At 34.4% G+C, this 25,871-nt stretch overlaps 1 protein-coding gene across 1 annotated transcript; it reads left to right on the plus strand.

The window, feature by feature from the left end:
• Positions 1-9,155: 9,155 nt before the first annotated feature.
• Positions 9,156-16,955, plus strand: sh2d1ab (SH2 domain containing 1A duplicate b). Its single transcript, XM_007228384.4, has 3 exons — positions 9,156-9,526; positions 12,392-12,455; positions 16,548-16,955. The coding sequence occupies exons 1-3, from the start codon at positions 9,309-9,311 to the stop codon at positions 16,710-16,712; spliced, it is 447 nt and encodes a 148-aa protein (XP_007228446.1). The 5' UTR covers positions 9,156-9,308; the 3' UTR covers positions 16,713-16,955.
• The last annotated feature ends 8,916 nt before the right edge of the window (positions 16,956-25,871 follow it).

The following is a 25,871-nucleotide window of genomic DNA, read 5'->3' on the forward strand; positions in this document are numbered from 1 at the left end:
ACGGAGCTCTTAAAAGAGTACAAAATCCTGCTCTTATGATGTGTACAATTTTTTTTTTTTTTGCAAGATTTGCAGTGTTCTTGTTAAAACACAACCCTGAGAATGGATTAGATTGCCACTTCAAAGAATTGTGGTTTTATTAGAGAAAATAAAATAAAATACAGAAATTTGATTTAGAATAGAATTTTATTACAGCCACCAGAGGGAGACATTATATCATTTTATCATAAGTGTTGGGATCATTTCTGTATTATGGCCTTTACTGTTGTCTGTGTGAGAAGAGTCTTCCTCAAGCCTGGTTTGCTGCACATTTTAGGGCTTTCACTGCTTCAATTCAATTAAGACATATCGAGTTACTGAGCTGATTAGTTGGATCAAGTGTGCTGGGAGCAGGGAAGTCACTAAAATGAGCAGGAGAGGGAAATGTTTCTTATGATTTTTTATTTTATATATATATATATATATATATATATATATATATATATATATATATATATAAGACAAATATGATGTAAATATTATGTAATCTGAACAAAGTGTATTAAATAATACACAAATAAATAGGTGAGAATCTAAAAGAAAAAAAAAAATAAGATGGCACTTAAAAATGATGATTTTCTTTGATTTTACCAAATTGAAAACCTCTGGAATATAATCAAGAGGAAGATGGATGATCACAAGCCATCAAACCACCAAACTGAACTGCTTTGCAATTTTGCACCAGGAGTAAAGAAGTATAAAGTTATCAGTTATTAACAAAAGCAGTGTGTAAGACTGGTGGAGGAGGAGAACATGATGCCACGATGCATTAAAGCTGTGATTAAAAACCACCAGGGTTAATCCATCAAATATTGATTTCTGGACTCTTACTTAGGTACTTAAAATCTGAAAGCTCTGCATCTTTTTTGTTATTTCAGACATTTCTCATTTTCTGTAAATAAATGCTCTAAATGACAATATTTATATTTGGAATTTTGGAGAAATGTTGTCTGTAGTTTATAGAATAAACGAACAATGATCATTTTACTCAAACACAAACCTATAAATAGCAAAATCAGAGAAACTGATTCTCTCAATTCTTTTTCAGGGTCGTATATATATATATAAACATATATAAATCTTTCCGCTTTTTTTCTGGTTCCACTGAAACGAAACAAAAATGTAAGTATAAGTAGGCGTTCAACTGCAAGAGAGAAGAGATTATTTTAGCTAATCTTCGGGTTTAATGGATTCCCGTGAGCTGTGAAGCTCGGGCAAGGCTTAACAAGCCATGTCAATGGCATTAGAGATGCATGCACACAGCCTGCTAGCCATAAACATCATTAAAAGCGAGCGGATACATCAGCAGACACACAGTGCTCATCGTTACTGACACCGAGCGTGGGACTGCAACCAGCCGCTCTGAAGCGAGGGGAGCACGTCGGCCGCTGGCGTCTTCTGTTGCGTTTCGGCGCAGAAACAGGCCTGAAATTGAGCTGTTTTTCTACAGAAAAAATGTCAGAGAAGTCGTTTGCTTGAGCTGTTTCTCCTCAGCTGTCGGCTCAGTGTCGTCCGAGTCACCTTCTAAATTAGCTGTAAATATGAGTTATACGTTTTTTGGGTGTAAACATGAGAGGAAACCTTGTGGTACGAGAAATAAAATATGAGTTTTTTTATACAGAATCCTGTTAAAAAGTCACCTTGTGATGCACGATGGTTGCATCCCATACTATAATACTATAAGGCAGTGGCTCTTAAAATTAAATAGGGGAAGTGTTTCATAATCATACAGAGAAACAGATACAAAACTACAGTCTATAATTATATAATACAAAGTGTTCTTATACTAGTGCATCTCAAAAAAATTTGAATATCATTGAAAAGTTGAAAATGGGAAACTCATATATTATATATATTATATACACACAGAGTGATCTATTTTAAGTGCTTATTTCTTTTATTGTTGATGATTATGGTTTACAGCCAATGAAAACACAAAAAATAGAATATTATATAAGACCAACTGGTACTTTAGACATTGTGGGCAGTGTGGGCAGTGTGGGCAGTGTGCCAAGTCCTGCTGGAAAATGAAATCCACATCTCCATAAAAGTTGTCAGTAGCAGAGGGAATCATGAAGTGCTGCACTGACTTTAGACTTGATAATAAAACACAGTGGATCAACACCAGCAGATGACAGACATGACTCTCCAAACCATCACTGATCATCAGTACATTTTACATTTCATTTGTAAATCAAGGGAGAAATCAGAGTCTGGAGGAAGAGTGGAGAGACACACAGTCCAAACTGCAAGGGTGTGTATATATATATATATATATATATATTACATTGGGCCATGTTGATTTTGATAGATTTTTCCCTTTAATAAATAAAATTATCAATTAAAAACTGCTTTTTATATAGAATTTACTCAGGTTATCTTTGTCTGTAATTAAAATGTGTTTGTTAATTTTAAAAAATGCAAGTAAAATAAAAAAGCAAAACAAACAAACAAACAAACAAACAAAAATATATATATATGTAAGGGCAAATACTTTTTCAAAGCACTGTATATACACTACATATTGAGTACCAAATACAGAAAGACCCATGACTTCAGTGGCCTATACTGGTGTACGCTATGTGCAATGTTATGCTGTTTTTATTTTTTTTTATTTTTATGATGTTTTGTCTGGTCAGCGAGGATATATAGGATTCAGCTTAGTGATTAATGCTACTATTAGTACTAAAGTATGTCACCAAAACCACCTGGACACTCATTTAGAAACAAGAAAGGAAGGCAAGGTGTGGACAACACTGCGTCCAGCAGCTAGCTAACCACAGGCTCATCGGTTAGCGTCCTCACAAATGCCTCTTAAATTCCCCCCAAAAAATGGTCATTTAGAGCATTTATTTGCAGAAAATGAGAAATGGCTGAAATAACAAAAAGAAAAAAGATGCAGAGCTTTCAGACCTCAAATAATGCAAAGAAAACAAGTTCATATTCATTAAGTTTTTAAGTGGAATAACCCTGGTTTGTAATCACAGTTTTTTTCATGCATCTTGGCATCATGTTTTCTCCTCCACCAGTCTTACACACTGCTTTTGGATAACTTTATGCCTTTACTCCTGGTGCAAAAAAAAAAGAAGAAAAAAATCAAGCAGTTCACTTTGGTTTGATGGCTTGTCATCCAGAGGATTTAAATTTAGTAAAATCAAAGAAACTCATCATTTTTGAGTGGTCTCTTATTTTTTCCAGAGCCGTACATGTCTAAACTTTGATTTAAACTTGTTTTAAAACAGAGCAGGTGCACAGACATCATCGTCTATCCTACATTAAAGAGTTTCACATCTATTTAAATTCTGGTCTTGGAACAAAGATAAAAAACTGTTGAATTTTAGCTCCAGTTGAAATTAGAAACTGCCGTGCCGTAAAGATTACTTCAAATAGTCTGCCACTCTCTCTAATACTGCTGCAGGTGTGAGCAATTTACACAGCCTCTATCTATCAGTCACACTGTAGTTATGCCAGTAAACTTCTGCACCTGTGAGAACGGTGATAGGATTCTCTCACAGTCATATCTAGAGTTATAAAGTTTTGCCCTTTTTTTGTCATATTAATGATTAGTTTTATCTTATTAAATGATAATTTACTCTGTCTTGTGAAAAAAAAAAATAGGAAAACTTTTATGACTTATGACACTTTTATTTAAACATATTTAAACGTATTACAACCCTCTAACAGCGTTTTCACACTTGTAGTTTGTATTATTTATATGATCTGGATCAGTGGATGAGTTTGTTTACTTGGAAAGTTCCTCCCTTTGTTTGGTTTGTTTTCACACAGGCATAAAAACCTAAATGCACCAAAATGTGCACCAATAAACCATGTGAGCACGTTGTCTCCTCTGATTGGTCAGAGCTATAGAAAATATAAGTAAATATAGTGAGAAGATTATGTATAGCAAGTGTTCCAGCGCATATATATATAGATAGATAGATAGATAGATAGATAGATAGATAGATAGATAGATAGATAGATAGATAGATAGATAGATAGATAGATACTTTATTTATCCCGAAGGAAATTTAGGGATAATTTAGGAAATTTAGGAAATATATCTGTATATCTGTATAATTAACACAGAATGCAAAAAAAAAATTGCTTTCAAATACAATATTCATATATAAATATACAATAGTCATGCAGTGAATGCAGCACACACTGCACGTGTAAAAAACATGGAGCAGCAGAGACAGTGTTCGTTCCTAGCTGTGGTAATTATTTTATCTGGATAATACATCAGATTAAACTGCGCCTTTTAGCTCAGCAGTTTAGCTCAATTAAAAGGAGTATATTCAGGTAAATTTCTGCTGTATTGCTATCTTGGCAGTGGAAAACACCTTGGCAGAGGTGCACCACTGACTGATTTAGACCCTGACAACAGTCAAAAATCAGACGTTCATTGCTATCTTGGCAGCGCAGTCATGCCACACATGCTCAACACATGTTCACATCCGCTCGTTACTCACACATAAGGACACGCAGGAATGCACAAACACAACTTTTACATCAATAAACACAATCAGCATAAAATAACATTGATGTTCCCCTAAATGCTCCCCTAGAAACTGCTCAGTTTCTTTGGCTTATAAAAGAGAAAGTGCTGCGCTGTTAAAATACCAATTTGCCAAAGTCAAAGCATACCTGGCTATTAAAAGGAAAGACATGCTGATTGGTTTATTTTTAATGTTATGTCCAAAACACGGCCACAATTTATTAAGATAATTAGTACATGCCTTTTGTGCATTTTGAGCCACAACTGGTGTACTTTTCCCATCGTTACGATAGCAAAGCCACACTAATACGCCCAAAATTAAGCTGCATGGTTTGCAGTTGGCTGCTTGCCTATAGTGTATAGCATTAGATTATTAGTATTAGATGCAGCCAGAGGTTTATACACAACAGGCTCCTCCAAACTCATATGTAAAGATGATCTAATAACTAGATTTTAATTTTAGGCTTGTTATGTACTGTAAAAATTGGGGGGCTGTCCTAACTTCTATTAATTCTAAAACTTTTTACACAGGATTTCTAATAGTTCTAGTTGTATTTGTGTAGCTGTTTTACCTTTATTTCTTCTTTCAAACTTGTTTAAATAAAGATTAAATGTTGGTATATTTAAATAAGTCAAAGATTTTAATGGGATTTTTAATGGGGTGTCTTAATTACTTCAAAAGATTGTAAATTGTATATATTTTTTTTGTAGATAAGACCCTTTTTGATATTTGTAATATGGCTAAACTCTTGTCAATGCTTTGAAAATATTTATTATCTTCACCTCTCTTCATTTCTCTAACCTCAAACCCATCCTTATCTTTAACCCCATTATCATCAACACATCTAATTCTAATCTTCTAACAGTATCTCTGATACTGTGAACAAATAACTGCAAAACTAAACACCCTGACAACCACAGCGCAAACAAACCAGCTACCACTCCCACCTCACTCATCCATAAGAACTTTCAACCATATAAAAAGCGAAGCATGCAGAAAACAAACTGTATGAGCAGAAATGCTTCTGTGACATGTCCCCTGTTTAAACATAACTTCTATATTTCATCCTATATTTTACTGCATACAATACACATGTTAATACAGTACACTGTACAAAAAATGACTCAAAATGTCAAACAGATGCAGATACCAACCAAACAGTTTATTAATACAGGCAATAGACTTACAGTAATTGTCAGAAACAGGATTTTGAAAATCCAAAAGAAAGAGGGCAAGGCAAAAAGGGGTAGTCTAAGTTCAAAAATAGGTTGGCAATGGAAAACAAACAATAGGAAGCGCAAGGCAAAAGAGTAGTCAAAAAATATACCAAAAGATGTCGGTAACACAGAAAAACAAACAAAAGAAAAACACTAAGTAGAAGAACTAGCAAGCTAATTCAATACCTGGTGAGGACACAAAGAAAACAGGGGGGTATTTATACAAGTCAGATCAGGTGTAAGCAATCAGAAGCTCGGCGAGCATGAACACCGTAGTGTCAAGTGATTAGGAGAGTAAGGGAAGTCCAGTAAGTGAGCATGCTGGGAAATGTTGTGTCCTTGTTGTGAAGTTCAGTGTCCTGAGCAGACAGACTGACAATTTCATGACTGACACAATTTTTTTTTTGTTGCTACTTTCTTCTCCTTACATTTTAAAAATCCTCTCGTTACTTCTATTTTATTTCAGCCTGTTTTCATTCTGGCTTCTCATCGTTTATCCAGATAAATCTCTCCATCCAGATAGAGAGAGAGTCAGAAACTCAAGAGAACTGCAGACAAACTTCAGTCCAACTAAGCTTCTTTAATATATTTACATTCTACTAAATAGAATACATTCAATTTTAATGCACATATATGCAGCTGAAACAGGGAACAGCCTAGTGCATCCCAAATTATATTATTACTAACATTAACATTTTAATAGAACATTATAGTCATTATAGCTTTTAGAAAAGTGTGTTTTTATTTACATTTATTACTTTTATAAGTTAAAAGCTTGAGTGGATATTTTAACTTAAACTATATACGTATTTTAAACTCTAGTATCTATACATCTATCTAAGTAATGAATTTAACCCTTGTGTGGTGTTCATATTTTTGTTACTCGTTTACTTGGTTACTTGTATTTAATTCAGCAAAATTAAGCAATTTTACATTAAAATGCTTTACACATGCTTGCTTCACCTAAACTGCGAGCAATATAAACAGCTTACATGGTTAATATTTGCCCTTTACCTTTCTTATGTTACATTTCTTTCAAAAAGTGCTACTCTTTTTTTTATTAGTTTTTTAATTAAATGTAAAAGAAAATGAATTTAACTCAAGATATGAGTAGAAAATTTGTTTAGTTTCAAATTTACAAATGAAGCAATGTTTATTAGCCCTTGGCCAAACATACTGTATGTAATATAAATGTGTAGGGGGGGGGGGGGGGTGTACAGTGTGTGTTTATCGAAAATGTATTTTGATATATGTTTTTCACAAAAAATGAGCCAATAACAATGAGTTTCAGTTAGATTTTTTTTTTTTTTTTTACTATCATTTGATGAAAAATGAAAACGGGTCCCACAGACCCGAACACCACACAAGGGTTAAACACTTTTATCACAATTGACTATGCCTTATGTCAGGCATGGACTTGGGGGTTTAAAGCTCTGGAGCAGTGTCTGCTGTTGCTCCATCCAATACTTTTGGGATGTGTTGGGGAATTTAGATGATGAGGGTGATGTAGTGATCATCTCTCTCAAAATCGTGACCTTATCTTTGCTCATCTTACTTATTTCAGAAGATGAATTTCCAAATGCGTTTGTCCTCATATTATTTAAATATTTAATATTTTAAATATTAAAATATATATTTTTCCATACACATCCTTTTCTATACCAGTAAACATCTAAAATCATGAGTCATGAATCATTAAGCTGTGACGAGTTTCACTGTCTTGTCTCATATTCATTTCTCAAAATTGTTCCACTGACGCTTCTTCTTGCGCTTGTTCTCTTCTTTCAGTAAACAAACTTGCGGTGAGTTCTTCGAAATGTGATTGAAACCGTAGCTTTGTACTGCATAAATAGAACTCATAGCATCAGTTTCGCATTGTTGTCAGAAGTTTATAAGAGTACAGGAGTTCTTAATGTATTTCTAACTTAAATTTCCTTGTTTTAAGTGGTTTAATGAAATCTAATGAAAATGCACTATACATTTGTTAAATGCCAGTGTCAAATATATTGCAGTGGTTTTCAATTTGGTAAAATCAAATTTTTAAATGGTCTTATTTTTTTCCAGAGCTGTATATACATATAAGATATGATTCTAAACATCATTACTGCCAGCTTAAAGTGGACATATTATATCACTCTCAACATCTCAACAGCTCTATTCTAACCAGTTTCAGCCCCTTTCAGAATGAGCTGTTTAAGGGCTCTGTCAATTTTATGCAAATTTACCACATATTAGTGTTAGCTTGTGCTTGTACTAAATGGAAAAATTCAAACAAGCTAGTTCATGTTTCACTGCGATAGAAACCATCTACAACACGCATCATTTGAAAGTTCTTACATCTCCCTCATCTGCCAACTTGCCACGAAGAGCAGGTATAGATCCCACCCTCAGACGAAGTCTGCTGGCTAATCCTGTTGCGATTTCTGATCTTTTTCAACCAGCAGACCAAAATGGCATTTCTTCAACTGATTTTGTGGGTGGGGCTTTGATGCGGGGTTGATGGGTGAGGGGTGGTGACAGGGTGGTAATTGGAGGGCTCATAGCTGATCACAGAAATGGATGGATTCTTTTCATGCTTGAAGGGTTTATAGAAACAGTCGAGACCCAAGTGGAAACAAAAAAAAAATGATTTTGGCCTAATATGTCCTCATAAAATATCAATGTATCTGCTGATTTATCCTCTGAATTAACTAAGTCTTACACCCACCCACACCAGTTTGATTAGTTAGAAATCACACATATATGTTGTGATGGTACGAGTGCCAGCACAACATTTCTGTGAATCAGCTGAAAGAGTGATTAGCTATGAGCCGTTTGAATGGCCCTCCAACTACCACCCTGTCACCACCCCTCACCCATCAACCCCCCATCAAAGCACCACCCACAAGATCAGTTGAAGAAATGCTATTTTGGTCTGCTGGTTAAGAAGATCAGAAATCGCAAACAGGATTTGCCAGCAGACTTCGTCTGAGGGAGGGATCTATACTTTCAAATGATGAGTCTTGTAGATGCATTAACACCTAATCCCCCATCACCATGTAACACTATATAAAACACAATGTATGCTCTGTTGGGGTTCCAAGCATTAAAGAACAAGGTGAAATGAGGATTATGATGTAAAATTTGCAGAAAAACAGAAGAAAAACTACAGTCAAAGCTCCTATATGGTCGATGCAGCTGAAAAATATGAAATAATAGTTGTAGAGGAGCTACAGAAAAAGGAGTTGTTCGTAATGTTATGTTTGTTTGCAAAATGCAAAAAAAAAAATAAATAAAAAAAACTACAGTAGAGTATTGAAGGCCTGCTCCCGCTCCACACCTCTAAATCAGCCCGTGCAGCAAATCCTGAAATCGCTGCAGCCGTGCAGTTTTGCACAGAGTGACGGTGCAAAACTGAACCCGGGCCTTATCTCAAATCACATTCTCGCAAAGTGTTCAACTGACATTTTCCACACATGCTGAGCATTCTTGCGGAAAATATCTCTCTTTTTTTTTGTCTTTGAAGCGATTTCCTGCTTCTTTCATCATTTCCTGTTCAAGGAACAAATAACTCATGGTGTGGCATTGGTGTGTAAGAGACATACAGACAGAGAGTGAGAGAGAGAGAGCACGTGAGAGCAAGAGAGAGCGAGAGATGGAATCGCTGCCTGTTTATCATGGGGCCATCAGCCGCGACACCTGCGAGAGGCGTCTATGGGAGACGGGCAAAGATGGCAGCTACTTAATCCGAGACAGCGAGAGCGTGCCTGGAGCTTACTGTCTATGTGTTCTGTAAGTCCTGCGTGCAGCATCACCTGCATCATCTGTTTATTATTAACTTATCATGCATTTTATTTATCTGTTGACCTCTGGGGGGTGGGGGTTGTTTAGTTATTAATCATAAAAAAGTTTTGACCCTATTAACTAGTAACCAGGATGAAATACGCTGCAAATATTGCATATAATGCAATTAGAATGTAAATTATAGTAATTGGCAAGTCAAGTAGTTTTAGTTTTTGTCAGTACTGCATATGTAAAGGAGATACAGAGCACTGAAATTGCATTACTCTCCTTTCCAAAGTTTTCCAACAGCAATAAAACAGAAAAACATGAAATAATAATAGACTAAAGTACAGCAAACTAAAATTAGAAATAAGAAAAGAATGAGAAACACTAAATGTACAATAAAAAAGGTCACAGAGATAGACACATTTGAGACAAAAGACACAAGACAATAGTACAGTAGTGCAATAGTGATGGGGGAGGGGGTTAAAGAGGCAATGACAGTACCAGTATAAACAGAACCAGGATAAACAGAACCAGTAGAGAACCTGTGTAAAGAGTAAAGAAAGAGTATAAAGAGTAGAGAATGAGTATAAACAGCAGAGAACCAGTATAAAGAGTAGAGAATGAGTATAAACAGTAGAGAAGGAGCATAAATAGTAAAAAAAAGCAGTAGAGAACCCGTATAAACAGTAGAGGACCTGTGTAAGGAGTAGAGAATCAGTATAAACAGTAGAGAACCCGTATAAACAGTAGAGAACCTGTATAAACAGTAGAGAACCTGTATAAACAGTAGAGAACCTGTATAAACAGTAGAAAACGACTACAAACAGTAGAGAGAACCAGTATAAACAGAAGAGAACCAGTATAAACAGTGGAGAACAGTAGTAATTGTATTTTCAGATAGAGTAAAGAGATAAAGAGAGTACAGGAGTACAAAAAATATAGCTGTATCTTAAGAGGTCCATTTGTGCATCCTTATGTTTAAAATTAAATCACAGAGAGTAATTGAAGGGTTTAAAGTCAAGTTATGTCAAGATTATATTTTCCTGCCAGTGAATTAGATTTAAATCAAAGTTAATATCTTTCTTTAATTGATCAGTGGTTGGGCTAGTTTTGTTCCCTTTCTGGCAAGAAAGCTGAAAAAACTTTCCTGATAACTCTTTATTAAATTTTTATTTAACTCTGAATAATCAGATTTTTAAAATTGTCTCCCACAAACAGACCCTCAGAGCTTAGGATGTAGAATAAAGGAGTCTTTTTTAACCTCTTTAATTCCACAGAAACAACAGAGAGATTTGAGAGATTTTTCCCCTCACTTGCCCAGCTTAGGATCAACTCAGCCAGTTTGCATTGCGTTGCATCTAATTATCTTAAAGTAACCTGTTTAGTAGAGTGTGATTGTAACTGTAATCTGTAAGTCAAAGAACATAAGGAGTTATGGTATGGATTTAAATTTTTATTAAAAGGTTTAACAGGAATTCTAGAAGGCTAACGCCGGGTGACTTTCACCCACACAATTTTTTCATGTGATTTTTTTTTTATTATTGTGATGCTGCTGTAGCTCTGAGCTGCATGGGACTTTGGGGAGCTTCAGGACGCTTATTGATGTCATTAATGCATTAATGTTATGGTTGATTCCTCCTCACATCTATGGTTTTTCAAGAGGCATGCGTTCAGGTGATTTTTATCCAACGTTAGTGATAGATAGAGAGTTACATACTGTATTTTATTGGGTTTAATTTACCTGATGTTACCTGGTGTTTGTGTGTTTAAATCAGGCGCTCACATGCACCAGGAATGGGTAGACCAAAGACCCAAGACCTAAGTTCCCAGAAGCATTATTATTTTTTATATTATTTTGGTACCATTTTAAAATAATACTGCCATTATAAATGGTTTATAAACGATTTATAAATGGTTTATAAATGGTTTATAAACTAGACTCTTAAGTATTATTGATTAGGTTGTAAATGCCTTAAAAACTTTGATAAGCAGTTATAACACATTAATTAAAAAAAAAGGCAACAGTGATCAGTTGTTTGCTTAGTCATTCGTTTCATTTAAAGCAAAGAGTTAAACATACATAATAAATATATCATATATAAATATATAATATGAAGTTTAATGTTGATTAATAGAAAAACAAAAAAGTAAAATAAATATCTAGAAATATCTGAGCTTTGACAGTAGAAATGAGTGTAGAATCACTAAACTTACTGTTGTTATTTCTATCCTTGTTGTTAATGAGTTTTAAAGTATTTGCAGCCTAATTAATAAACGTTAATAATCTCCTTTATAAACCATTCATAAACCCTTTATAAAGGTAGTCTTATTTTAAAGTGGTACCATTATATATATATATATATATATATATATATATATATATATATATATATATATATATATATATATATATATATTTTTTTTTTTTTTAGGACATTCCAATCTTTTCTTCTGCTTTTTTATGGGGTCATCCCTGGTACCATTTTTTTATTTTTTATTTTATGTGATGTTATTGTATGTTGTTAAATTAAAGGAGGGTTCCAAAACTTACAGTCATATAGTGTATACCCAACGTATACCCAAAAGTGATGGTGTTACTAATTTTAATGTTAGTGTTCTAGGGTTAAAGCTATCCACACACTAAATTGTGCCCTTGTTTAGGGATGTAAGGGGTTAATTCAGCTTTTATTCAGAATGCGTTTCTCGCTCTTTCTTCTCCGGGTTCAGTGCCCAGGAAGACAGGGCTGTGGGATTTAACAAAAGCTAAATTTTAGTCTCGAGGCCAGACTTTGCAGTTGCTTGTTACAGTGTGAACTCTCTGCTGTTTTGACATGAGCGTGATTTGGCCCTGTGACATTGAATTGACAGGTGCAAAGGCTTCGTCTACACTTACCGGCTCCAGCAGAACAATGGAGGCTCCTGGGCGGCGGAGGTGAGAGTTTGGTCCAGTCTTATAAAGCTTTCTCATGAAATCTCCGGTGTCTTTCATGCAGTGACCCGTCAGCCAGGCTGTGTTACTTTATACTTTATAGAAGCACGGCCCGCTTCTCTTTAGACTCAGTCTGAGACATAGACACACACACACACACACACACACACACACATATTCTCACACATTCTCTCCTCATACTGCATCAGTCCATCAGTGCAGCCGAATAAAGGCCTTTCCTGTAAAGACACGATGATCTGTTCACACTTTCACACTGTAAACTTACATCCAGATCTCGCTCAGAACCTGCAAGCAGAACTTCAGAGCACCAGAGAGACAGAACAGAGAGAGAACACAGGAAAAACTGAAACACATCCTGCAAAAGAAACCACTAAACTCTACTTCCTTAGGCTAAAGCTTACTGAAAACTCTGAATTGTTCTCTCGCTCACCACAATGTTGTTTTTTAGCTGCCTGCAACATGTGCACAGAACAAGAAAACCAAACCAATAACAACTACACACGATACAACTGCATCTACAGTAGGGTTCTCAAATTTAATGTTTTTAAGAACCTTTAAAGAACACAATAAATATAATTAATTACATTAATGACTCGCAGTGCAGTGATGAACCAAATAAACCACATCAAGTCTTACTAATTTAAGAGAAATAATTAATTCAGGAGAAATAGCAAGATAAAGAGATAACAGCAAGTGTATCAGCATGTGGTTTTATAGAGCAGCTGGAGAAATAATCAGCATGTGTAATAAAAATAACTAAATGAATACAAAAAATTGTGTATTTACTATTTTATCTGTATTCTATTTTATTCAATTTGATCTTTATATTTATATAAAATATTATATTTGTATTCATCTATTTATTTTTAAAATCATTGAAACTGTAATAAGCAGTAAGTCAGTCAGTAAGTTAGTAAATTAGTACGTTAGTGGCATCAAATATATATAAATATATATATATATATATATATATATATATATATATATATATATATATATATATATATATATATATATATATGGCATTTGTTATCATTTTTTTTGTTCCATTTTGATGTAGAACATGTTAGCATCTCAGCTAGCTCGCAACTAATGTTAGCCAGCTCTCCGCTAACCCTAGTTCTCTCACAGGTAATGTAGCTAACTCACCGCTAACATTAGTTTTGTAAATAACATAAACAATAGTAACACATGTATAAATATATTGTTCATGTTTAAATGCTCTGCATTTATTTCATGTTTATGTTTTTCATGTTTTTCATGTTGGACTTTATTGATTATTGATTGAACAGTCTGAATATTGCATGTTTTATTTTTAGGAAAATCAATATTCACAGCATTCACCAATTTTATCTTAAGAATAATAATAAAAAATAAAAAAATAAATAATTATTGAAAAAAGAATAAAGTTTAGTTTATGTCAGATTTAAGATTTATTTTAAACTGCAGAATTATTCACAGCTCTGCTATAATAATAATAATAATAATAATAATAATAATAATAATAATAATAATAATAATAATAATATCACTCTTCTCATAAACTGAACAAATCCCCCTCGAAAAAATTAAAATAAAAATCATTAGCGAATATCAGAATCTTCATAAAGAAACAAAAACTGCGTAAGTGGGATTTAATGAGAAGTCTCTTCTTTAAAAAAATAAAATGAGACTCAATGTTAATATTATTATTGTATTGACTTTGAAATTGTTTAATAAATATAAACCCCTTTAGACAATGTTTAAAATCAATCAACGTGCAGCAGTGTGAATATTGCAGGTTTTTTTTAGGGTTATCACTGGTCAAGTTTCACTTACAGCCGAGCTGCTGCGCTGTGAGTAAGCCACAACTCTTCATCTCTCGATCAGGAAAGCACCACAGCCCCCAACAAGTGTTGAGACCTCACTAGAGAAAACCACAGTTTCCACGGGGTGTGCCTACAGGCGCTCTTTGTGGTGGTCATAATTCAGGCCCGTGCTAAAAAAAGCCTCATGTGTTTCAGAGTCATTTCTCCAGTGCATGAACTATATTTTAACCCTCATATTATGTTTATTTGTCAGGAACAGCAATGGGGTTCCCTGGGTCATTTTGAACTGGTGCATCTTTAATTATCCAAAATATATCCTTACAAGCAGTGTAAATATATTTTTAGTAACTTCATTACTAATTACTCTATCAATATTTAGTGCAATAGTGTTCCTCACCTCTCACAGATAATGGTTCAATTAGGATAATTCACTTGTTTTATATAAAAATAAAACACACGTTCGAACTTTTTAAATTATTAAATTATTATTCATTTAATATTATTAAATTATTAAATTTAATTATTAACTTTTTTAATTATTAACTTTATTACTATTAAAAACCAACACATATAAAACACTAGTTCTAAATAATATTAAAACACAACATTGCAATTTTGTTTTAGTTTTAGTTTTTGTTGTTTTTGCAGGAAGTAGTTTTTGCAAATATGTGAGATTAATCATTTACATATTATTCATTGATTATACTAATTAAGGCAAGCAGAAGAAGTTTCATACTGAAAAAAAAATACTTTTAACTATTTTTCCTAGATTTTAAAACTTTAAAACGGGTCAATTTGACCCAAAATATAATAGGAGTGTTAACCCTCCTATTATGTTCATTTGCCAGGAACAGCAATGGTGTTCCAGAGTCATTTTGAACCGGTGCATGTGTTTAATTATCCAAAATATATCTGAAACCCCCAAAAAATCCTTACAAGCAGTGTAAATATATTTTTACTAAATACGTTACTAATTATTCTATCAATATTTAGTGCAATTATGTTCCTTACCTCTAACAGGTAATGGTTCAATTAGGATAATTCACTCGTTTTTTTATATATATATATATATATATATATATATATATATATATATATATATATATATATATATATATATATATATATATAAAATACATGTTCATACTTTTTTTAATGTTTCACTACTTTATTACTTTTAAAAACCAACACATATAAAACAATAGTTCTACATAATACTAAAACACAACATTGCAATTTAGTTTTAGTTGTTGTGTTTTTGCAAGGGTTGGTTGTTGCAAATATGTGAGATGAACCATTTTCATATTATATGTTAATTACATTAATTAAGGCAAGCAGAAGAAGTTTCATACTGAAAAGAAAAATACTTTTAACTATTTTTCCTAGTCAATTTGACCCGTAACATAACAGGAGGGTTAACACACTAAATTAAAAATTTAAACATTGACAGGTGACACAAATATAACAGGATGTGCAGGTTGTTTGCAGGATGAGTGTACAAATTGCAGTTTGAGTGGAACAGCCTGTTTGTTTTTAATCTTCAGACGCACAAGTCTGCAGCAGTAGATTGATACTAAAGTCAGTCAAACTTTAAAACAGAAAAATATATGGAATATTTGTTTAATCCACAAAAAAAAAAGTAGCTCCTCTTGCTTAGATTAGACAGTTTTACACATCTTGGCTGTATTTTCTCAGTCAGTTTCATGAAGTAATATTTAAAAAGCAGTGTATAATTTTATATTTCATATTGATCTTTGTACCTCAAAATCATAAATAAACAATATATTTTTTTCTAAATCACATAAAATTGGTAAGAATTAGCTGTTACTTTCTCTCAATGGCTTCCTCTAGTACTGTCTAGTACTGTTTTTCCAGTGCAGTGTATGAGACCAAGCTAATGTTTCATTGGTTTATAAACTATTCTGATGGACTTAGAGCCATTGAATAGTGTTAATGTGCAATAAAACATTAAAGGTAATAAAATAAAATAAAAAAAACATGAAAATACATGATGTCATGAAAAATAATGGATGCAGGGTCTGAAAGGGTTAATGTACATTTTGCTGATTGTTAGTTGAATGCTAGTTGAGTGTCTAAAATGTATAAACTGTATGAGTAATTAGTAATTTTGCATGTTTGTAAATGAATAAGTCTTAATAATTAATAATAGTAATAACTAAAAAGTACGTTTTTTATTTATTTATTTATTTATTTATTTATTTATTTATTTATTTTTTATTTTATTTTATTTATTTATTTTTTACAGACGGCTCCCGGTCAGCAGAAGCGTTTGTTCCGGAAAGTTAAGAATTTGATAAGCGCCTTCGAGAAGCCGGACCAAGGCATTGCCATTCCACTGCTCTACCCAGTGACCGTTCAGAATCACCACAGCGGTCCCGACTTGTCCCAAACGCAGCCTTCAGCCTACTAACAAGTTGCAGTACGTGCAGCATTCATTATGGATTTTTTACCTCTGGATGTGCTCATCAGAATCACTGACTTTACAATGACTTTACTTCTGTTCCACTCCTAATACTGGCAGTCAGGACCGATCTGAATCTGAATCTGAATCTGAATCTGAATCTGAATCTGTTTCTGTACTTAATGCTACCGGAGTTTGTGTGTGCGCGTATCTGCCATGCAGTTTAATATAGTATATATTTTTTTCTAACAATTTCTATGAATTTTATGTCTATTAGACATAAAACATACTCAAAACACATTATGATGCATTTATAAAGCATTATAAACATGGTTCTACAAAATTATAAAATTGTATCTATGTTTATTATGCATTACGAATGTAGACCATAATGAATCATCAGCTGTGTTTATAAGATGTCTGATACCATCCACTTTAAAATAAGGCGCCCTTATAAAGAGTTTATAAAGGGTTTATAAAGGAGCTTATTCATAGCTATAAAATTAACTATGGTGTAAAAACATTAATAAGCAGAATTCGCAAATCAACAACACATCAATAAAAAAGGCAACAGGCACCAGTGACCTGGATGCTTCTTTTTATGCTTTGTCTTTACCATCAGTCAGCATTTACACATATAATAAAATAATATAGAAAGTCAAAAAATGTAATATAAGGTTAGTATATAAAAAAATGATTACAGGATACATCTTTAATCTGGGTAGTTAAATGAATAAAGTGATGGATGAATAATAAATGAATCACTATTTAGCAAATGACAGCCCATTGTTTCACTATCTATTATTCTCGTAACTGCTTATTAATGACTCATTTATAAACCATTTATAACCCCTTCATTAAGGAGCCTTAATGTGTCACGGTACACTCCAAATAAGGTGATAGATGGTCATGTGAATACATTCATTGTGACATACAGTATATGATATTTTAACCAAGCCATCAAACATATTACACATAATGCAAGAACAGCATATGATGCTTTATAATAATAATTAATTATGCTTAATAAATGTTATACAGTTTTATACATTCTAACAGACATGAAAATTCATAAAAGCATATATATATATATATATATTTTATTTTTTTTTGAAAGATAAATCACAGTAGATGCTTAATATATGCTTAGTTTGATTTTTAAGTTGAATGTGTTCTCCTACAGTGTGTTCTCCTAACTCAGTTTTTGGTCTCTAAAAACTAAGCTTTTTAGTGTTGGCATGTGCATGAGGGGACTTAGGTTTTAATGCAGCTCTATTAATTAGTTCCTGCTTAGTTACCTGTTAATTATGGAGAAATTTTGGTAGTTGGGGTAGTTTGGGAGAGGCACTGGGTGATGTATGGGTACGTACACAGAAACATTGTCCATGCCTACTAATGAAAATATATACATTTTAAGGTTTAGAGTTTAGTGCATTATTAAGAAAAAAACAAAAAAACATTTTTCTTAATTTATTTTTATGTAATTTACATTCCCACTATATTTCTACATCCTATTATAGCTAAAACTGTTCTAATTTATGTGTAACAAATAAAACTGTGAAACATGAATGCACGATAATGGACAATACTTAGTGTAGGAAAGAGTCATGTCTGACAAGATGCAATGTGTCATTATTAAAAATAAAGCATGTTTTTTTTTAAAAAACCTTTTAGTTGCTCATATTGCTTTCAATCATTTGCTGAATGTTAACCCTTCTGTTATGTTAATTTGTCAGGAACAGCAATGGTGTGCCTGGGTTAATTTTACCCGGTGCATGTTTAATTATTTAAAAGATGTCTGAAACCCCCTAAAAAAACTTAAAAATCTTAAAAGGCAGTTTGAATATTTCTTTATTAATTATTCTATCAATAATTAGTCAAATGGTGTTCCTTACCTTTCAATTAGGATAATTCACCCATTTTTCATTAAATTTTATTTTTTTAATTTTTCAACACTTTTTGAAAATTACTTTTAATATACCATCATATAAAACATAATATTTTTCCAAAACATTTAAACACAACATTTTGTTTTAAATTTTGTTTTAGTTTTTGCAAGGGGTGTTTTTTGCAAATATGTGAGATGAATCTTTTTCATATTAAATGTTGATTACACTAATCAAGGCAAGCAGAAGAATTTCATACTGAAAAAAAAAATGCTTTTAACTATTTTTCCTAGATCTTAAAACTTTAAAACGGGTCAATTTGACTCATAACATAACAGGAAGGTTAAAGCAGAAGAACACATTTGTCTATAAACACAATAAATACTCTGATGCATCGTTTTTAACTGTTTTTTTTAACTGATGCATCTAAAAAAGGCTTTGTAAATTTAACCCTTGTGTGGTGTTCGGGTCTGTGGGACCCGTTTTCATTTTTCATCAAATGATACTAACTCACTAACTCATTGGCATTGGCTCATTTTTTTTGAAAAACATATATCAAAACACATTTTCGATAAACACACACTGTACACCCCCCCCCCTCCCCCCCACACACACACATTTATATTACATACAGTATGTTTGGCCAAGGGCTAATAAACATTGCTTCATTTGTAAATTTGAAACTGAACACATTTTCTACTCATATCTTGAGTTTAATTCATTTTATTTTACATTTTATAAAAAAACTAATAAAAAAAAGAGTAGCACTTTTTTGAAAGAAATGTAACATAATAAAGGTAAAGGGTAAATATTAACCATGTAAGCTGTTTATATTGCTTGCAATTTAGGTGAAGCAAGCATGTGTAAAGCATTTTAATGTAAAATCGCTTAATTTTTACTGAATTAAATACAAGTAACAAAGTAAACGAGTAACAAAAATATGAACTCCACACAAGGGTTAAGCAAACGTACAGGAGAGACCGAGCTTTTTTCCATCTGACCTTTGTTCTTCCTATATATGCACGTCAGCTATGAATCTTTCAGTCTGTTGAGCTGAAAGTGAGGCGGGCGATCCCCTGACAGAACATCAGCGTCTTCTCCCGAGTGCTACAAAACATCACAAGCAAAATGTATCTAGTAGTTCTCGATGGAGCCAGAAAAACACCCACAGATGCGAACCGTAAGCCTGGCTTTGGGCCGGAGCCAGCAGTGCGCAGTTGAATGATTTCAATGCAGGCATACAGTATCGCATCAATCTGCACAGTGCCCAGACAACCGCCACAGGAAGAGCACCTCGTCTCCTAGCAACGGCGCTCTCAATATTCTAGCGATGTTGATGCTCGGCAACGAAATCAGCCTTATCACACGGAATCAGAAAAGGTCCTTTTACGGTGATTTTCGCAGCCTCATGGATATTTATGGCTTCCGACATTTCCATTGAGACCTCAGAGGATGCGGAGGTAGCTGAGAAAAAGAGCAGAGTTACACAGAACAGTGACAAATTCACCAGGACATAAAAAAGAGAGGGAGTGTGTGTGTGTGTGTACGTTAGTGTGTTAAAGCATAACCACATCAGACCACTGACCACAGTGAGTTATATATCTATATGTATATATCTATATATATATTATATAGATAGCATTTATTTATTTTATTGCTGATGACTATTATGGCTTACAGCCAATAAAAACCCAAAAATGAGTGTCTCAGAAAATTAGAATATCATATACAGTAAGACCGATTGGTACTTTTGGCAGTGGGGGCAGTGTGCCAAGTCCTGCTGGAAAATGAAATCTTCAATCCGCATCTCCATCAAAGTTGTCAGTAGCAGAGGGAAGCATGAAGTGCTGTAAGATTTTGTGGGAAAACAAAACTGCACTGACTTTAGACTTGATAATAAAACACAGTGGATCAACACCAGCAGATGACGGACATGTCTCTCCAAACCAGCACTGATTGGTGGAAACTTCACACTAGACAGACCTCAAGCATTTTTTTAAGCTTTAATAGACTTGCTTGTGTCACTTCTGCTATTTCTAACACACTGTATATTCAAGTACGACTAAAAACAGCAGCAGTAAGATGAAGCATGAAATCACTCAGATGACTCGTAGACACTGGTTAATCCTATTTAAGGCTATACAGTGGCACAGTGTTGTAACAGTTGTGTCATTTTTATAAATATCCGCACACAGTACATACAAACCATGACCAAGTATAGATCATTCTTTTATGAATAGATATTCGACTTGACATTCGACTAAATATACATTAAATTGAGCTTTACGTTAAACCTAAGCTTAAGTCCTAACTAAGTCCTAATTCAGTAACACAGTGCATCAACACCAGCAGATGACTCTCAAAAAGACTCTCCAAACCATCACTGATCATCAGTAAATTTTACATTTTATTTGTAAATCAAGGAATCAGAGTCTGGAGGAAGAGTGGAGAGACACACAGTCCAAGCTGCTCGAGGTCTAGTGTGAAGTTTCCACCAATCAGTGATGGTTTGGAGAGACATGTCTGTCATCTGCTGGTGTTGATCCACTGTGTTTTATTATCAAGTCCAAAGTCATGCTTCCCTCTGCTGATGACTTTTAATGAAATGTGGATTTCATTTTCCAGCAGGATTTTTTTAGCACACTGCCCACACTGCCAAAAGTACCAATTGGTCTTAGAACGTAATATTCAAATTTTCTGAGACACTGATTTTTGGGTTTTCATTGGCTGTAAGCCATAATCATCATAATCATCAACAATAAAAGAAATAAATGCTTAAAATAGATCACTCTGTGTTTAATACATCTATATAATATATGAGTTTCACATTTTGAACTGAACTACTGAAATAAAGTAACTTAAAGTATGTCGCAGTCCAGAAGACATGACCTTCTTCCTGTATTTACTTTCTTGCTCTGGACCCAGGGCTTAGGGTTTTTCCTTGTGTGAAAACAAACCAAACCAAAAGGGTCACATGGTCCAAGTTTATAATCTCTTATATTCGCTAACATTGGGTATGTCAGCCAGTGAATTTATTGAACACACATTTAACACAGGGCTCTGTGTGGCAAATGTGTCGATCAGTCGATCAGTATCTTCAGAGCAGACTTTCTTTTTGATTTCATTGTTCTTTTTTGGCCGTTGGCGTGTATGACTTTTAGATTAAAACATTGCTTTAAGGCAGAGCGTTCATTCTGACAGCTGTGTACTGTAAGTTTGCTTTAGCATGCAGTGCTGTAAACAGCTTATAGCACAGGGCAATGTTCTACAGGACCCAGGCCTTCCCTCGACCGCAGTCAGGCCAGTGCGCTCTTTATGTACACATTAGAAGAATCTACACATTGTATCCCAGACTCTAATTATATCAACAGATCAATACAGCTCTTGACAAAAATACACAACTTAAAAATGATAAGTTTCTTTGATTTGACTGTAGCGGCTCAGTGGTTTAATACCTGGTGCTAATTGAGATGTTGAAATATTTTTTTAATTGGGCGCCAGTTATTAAATTAATTTAATTAGATTAATTAATTAATTAATTAATTAACCAACCAACCAATCAATTAATTAATTAATTAATTAATTAATTAATTAATCAATTAATCAATCAATCAAACCAATTAATAACACAAGACATCTCAGGGTGTGGTTTCTACAGGTGACAGAAATTTTCATAACCAAGTTATCCAGAAAAACACACTGAAATTACAGGTTTTGTAAAATAAAAGTATTTATTAAATCACACAGATATGAGTAAATAATTCATTAAAAAGTCATAAATGTAGCCATTAGATATCAAATCATAGTGTAGAATAATAAATGAGAAATAAAAGAACAAACACGTTATAATACTGGTATGAAAGGAATAAAGATTAATAGAACTATTAAGTGAATATTTCTAAATAAGGGTCTAAATGTAATGAGGTCAAACTAATCAAATGAGAACACTAAAATAAGTAGATAAGTAAGATATTTTACGGCCTACAAAGATCATCCCTTTCGCCAAATAACTAAAAATTAATCTATACTAAGAAGAGAGTTAAGAACAATAACCAAACTAGACTTGACCAACCAAAACACCAATTACTGAGAGAAATACCCAAACTGCCTTACTCTGAGACGTCTACAAAGGGGGGTCCCCATCGGTTCGGTCCGCTGTTTAAACCTCTTGTTCGGCTGACATCCTGCACCCCTAGAAGGTCCGGTGTGGACCCATCCGCAGGGTAAAGATGGTGCTCTGTGGGCCAGCGGCGCACCTGGACGACACCCGCTTCTAGTCTCTGCACAGGGAAGGCCTTCCCTGGAGCTGGTTAGGCTGGCGTACCCTCTCGGTGATCCGTCGGTTGGTCTAGTTGGTTTACTGAACTATATTAACTATCTTGGCAAGCAGGAGAACTCCGTAGATCATAAAATAGCCTAGTTATTTAAACTAGGATAGCTAATATTAATATACTTGAAGATTAAATGCACTAGTCTAAGAAAACTAACTTAAGATGACTAAACTAACAGTCTATCCTTTCTCCATCTCTGGGCTCCCTAACCTCTCTCCTCTAACTGTTTTCCTCAACTCATCTTCTCCAACTCCTTCTCTCACTCCTTCTCTAACTGTTTTTCCTCCAACTGAACTGGAAACTCTAAAACTGGAAAACTGAAACTGTGTCTGCCCAGTTTAAACTATTAGTCCCTGTGGCCTGTTTGGCCCCTGAGCTATGATTGGCCCTGTGGCCCAAATGTCTGTGTTTTGATTGGTCTAGGAGCAATTTCAAACTTTGGTGGGGATTCACAAAGGGCCATAAACCCCCCCCTCACATGGTCAGCATGCATCAGCTAGTGGTCTATTTGTCTAATAGACCCAACCAAAAGAAAACTCAACTAAACAGTGGATCAAAATACATTTTTCAGCATATCAGTTTGTGAGGATAAATTCAGGAAACACAATCTTACAATTGAATCACAATAAATGTAATATATATATATTGCCCACAAACAGTTTTGTAATACTCAAGATAATCTTAGAAATACAATGATGGATGGTACTCTGTCAGAAAGAGATCAAGAGTCATGATATTATTTAAACCCAATTAAATCACTTAAAAGAAAATACATGATTAAACCACTGATAACCAAATAAAGCTATATTATCAAATGCTAATTAAACCTTGTTGATTCAGACTTGAATGTGTAGGAGAATTCAATCAGGACACATCCAAACACATATACCATATACCAGACACATATACCATTATTTAGTAAACATTCTATAAAACACCTTTTTTATATAGTCAATATATATGTATTTTAAGCAAAATCTTCTTAGTGAGAAATTCCTCCCCTCTGCTGTGTTTAGATAAGCGGCTGTCGTCGGAATTTACGACCGTGGGGGAAGTTGGTGAAGTTGGTGTTGGGAATGTAATTTCCAAGCTAAGAGCATTCATTTTAACTTCATGAATCTTATTTCTAAGTGGTTGCAGAAAGCACAAACCCCTAAATTGGTATAATATATTTGGTGAATTAACAATTTCCAAGGCATTAATTAAGTTTTGACACTCTCTTAAGTCCGCAGTCCCGTCCTAGTGATGCAAATGTTGCAAATGTGTTGCAAATGTTCCAAATGTTTACATTAACTCCGAGGTTTATGACTTGGAGGAATGTAAACAGAATTTTACCCTAAACTCGCATTTAGGGCTCTCGGGCGAGGCTGAGTGAAGAAATAGTCAGTAAATGTCATTTTGAAATTTAAGGTTGTTTGAAAAAAAAGATTACTCCAAGGTTTTTTAGAGTGTTCTGGGTTCGAAGTTTCCTTATAGGCCGTAAAGTGGGGGTAGTGTGTGTTTGTGTCCAAGCAATGAAGAAATCCTCTGGTTAATCCACTACATTCCCCCCCCATCGATCGATGGGCCACTGGACGTTGGGTCATCGGTCGATGTCAACGTGGATTTCTGTAGACAGAGCACGTTAGGGTACATCTTTCATGCAATTGGTGTCTTGTTGGTCATGCTTTCTTAAGACAATCTACTGCAAGGTCGCTGACAGAGTTTTTGGTCTAATGGATATACAATTTCTCTGATGATCAGTTTTTTTTTTTTTTTTTTTGTTGTAGCTATTGGCTTTTGGTTCTGAATAAAATAGTTAATTTAATGTGATAGGGTGGCAACAAGCATATGAAAGGGTCACAAATAGTTTGCTAGCTATTTGTTCCTTTATAACTTTATCAAGACAACCTACCCATAAGGTATGCTTCAATAATTAGCCACTACTTAGTCAACAATTGAGAACAATATAGCGGAACAAACGTAGTCAGAAGGGAAACAAAATATGTTTTGGGCACCTGAAGAGAAGAGAAAAAAAAAAAATTGGCACCCCCCCTTCTCCATGTATTTATTATACTGCTATGCTAATGGTTTGAAATGGTGATTCAAACACTAGGTTTAACAAAATATCCAATTTGTTGTGAGTTATGCTACTTGGATAGGTGAGTTCCAGACAGTGAATGTGTGGTACGTTCTCAATTTAACAATTGCGTCAGGTCAGAATATGGTGGACAATGAACACTCAGTGTGTCTAGGTATTTAGCCCCGTATTATGATTTAACCTAGGGCATTATTGGTCCCGACTTGTCCCATGGGGCTTTTGCATAGTTTAATTGGGTTACAGTGAACTTGTTTGAGAATCGGTTTAATAAAACACTGACGATGCGGGATTTGGTTCCAGATGCGAGGCAGTTTGTCTGCCTCTGCATGAGGACCAACCCAATGAGACCTGAGCTCGCGAATTGTTTTGCCAGTGCTGTGCTGGGACCTCACCAGTAGCTTGTCAGCAGTGTAGCACAATGGTTGGTATCCAAGCGTGCTTTTTCAAAGTTTTGGGTGTTTCCGCAGTTCTCCGCTAGAACGGTGAGATATACCAACACCTGAGAAAGTGTGGTTCAGCGAAAAAGTTGTGGCCTGAGCCATTTCAATAGGGTCTGGGGGACGTCCCCTCCATCTGGCAAATGCACCTGCCACAGTGATGCGATGTTTGTTCCTTCGAACAAATTTCATGAGTCTTTCGACCCAATCCATTTGTGGAATTGGCCATATACCCCACAGATCTTCTGAAGATTGGGGCTGAAAACACACTAGCCTTTTTCCAACAAGTGGCAGATATGTCAATTGTGGGAATGCTCTGTGTGTTTTCCCCATCATTTTGTGGTCCACCCATGGGTGATCGAGGGCCTGGGCTAGGCTCTCCCCCCCATGGCGCTGAGGCACCACGAATGAAGATGAAGCGTGTGTATCTGGGG

This window comes from Astyanax mexicanus, chromosome 10 (genome assembly GCF_023375975.1).
Source record: "Astyanax mexicanus isolate ESR-SI-001 chromosome 10, AstMex3_surface, whole genome shotgun sequence".
Classification (NCBI taxonomy): Eukaryota; Metazoa; Chordata; class Actinopteri; order Characiformes; family Acestrorhamphidae; genus Astyanax; species Astyanax mexicanus.

Excerpts from the sequence above, each read along its gene's own strand:
- sh2d1ab (XM_007228384.4), top strand. The coding sequence starts at position 9,309 with ATGGTGTGGCATTGGTGTGTAAGAGACATACAGACAGAGAGTGAGAGA. Across the intron at positions 9,527-12,391 it reads GCTTACTGTCTATGTGTTCT|GTGCAAAGGCTTCGTCTACA; the intron begins GTAAGTCCTGCG and ends TTGAATTGACAG. Across the intron at positions 12,456-16,547 it reads GAGGCTCCTGGGCGGCGGAG|ACGGCTCCCGGTCAGCAGAA; the intron begins GTGAGAGTTTGG and ends TATTTTTTACAG.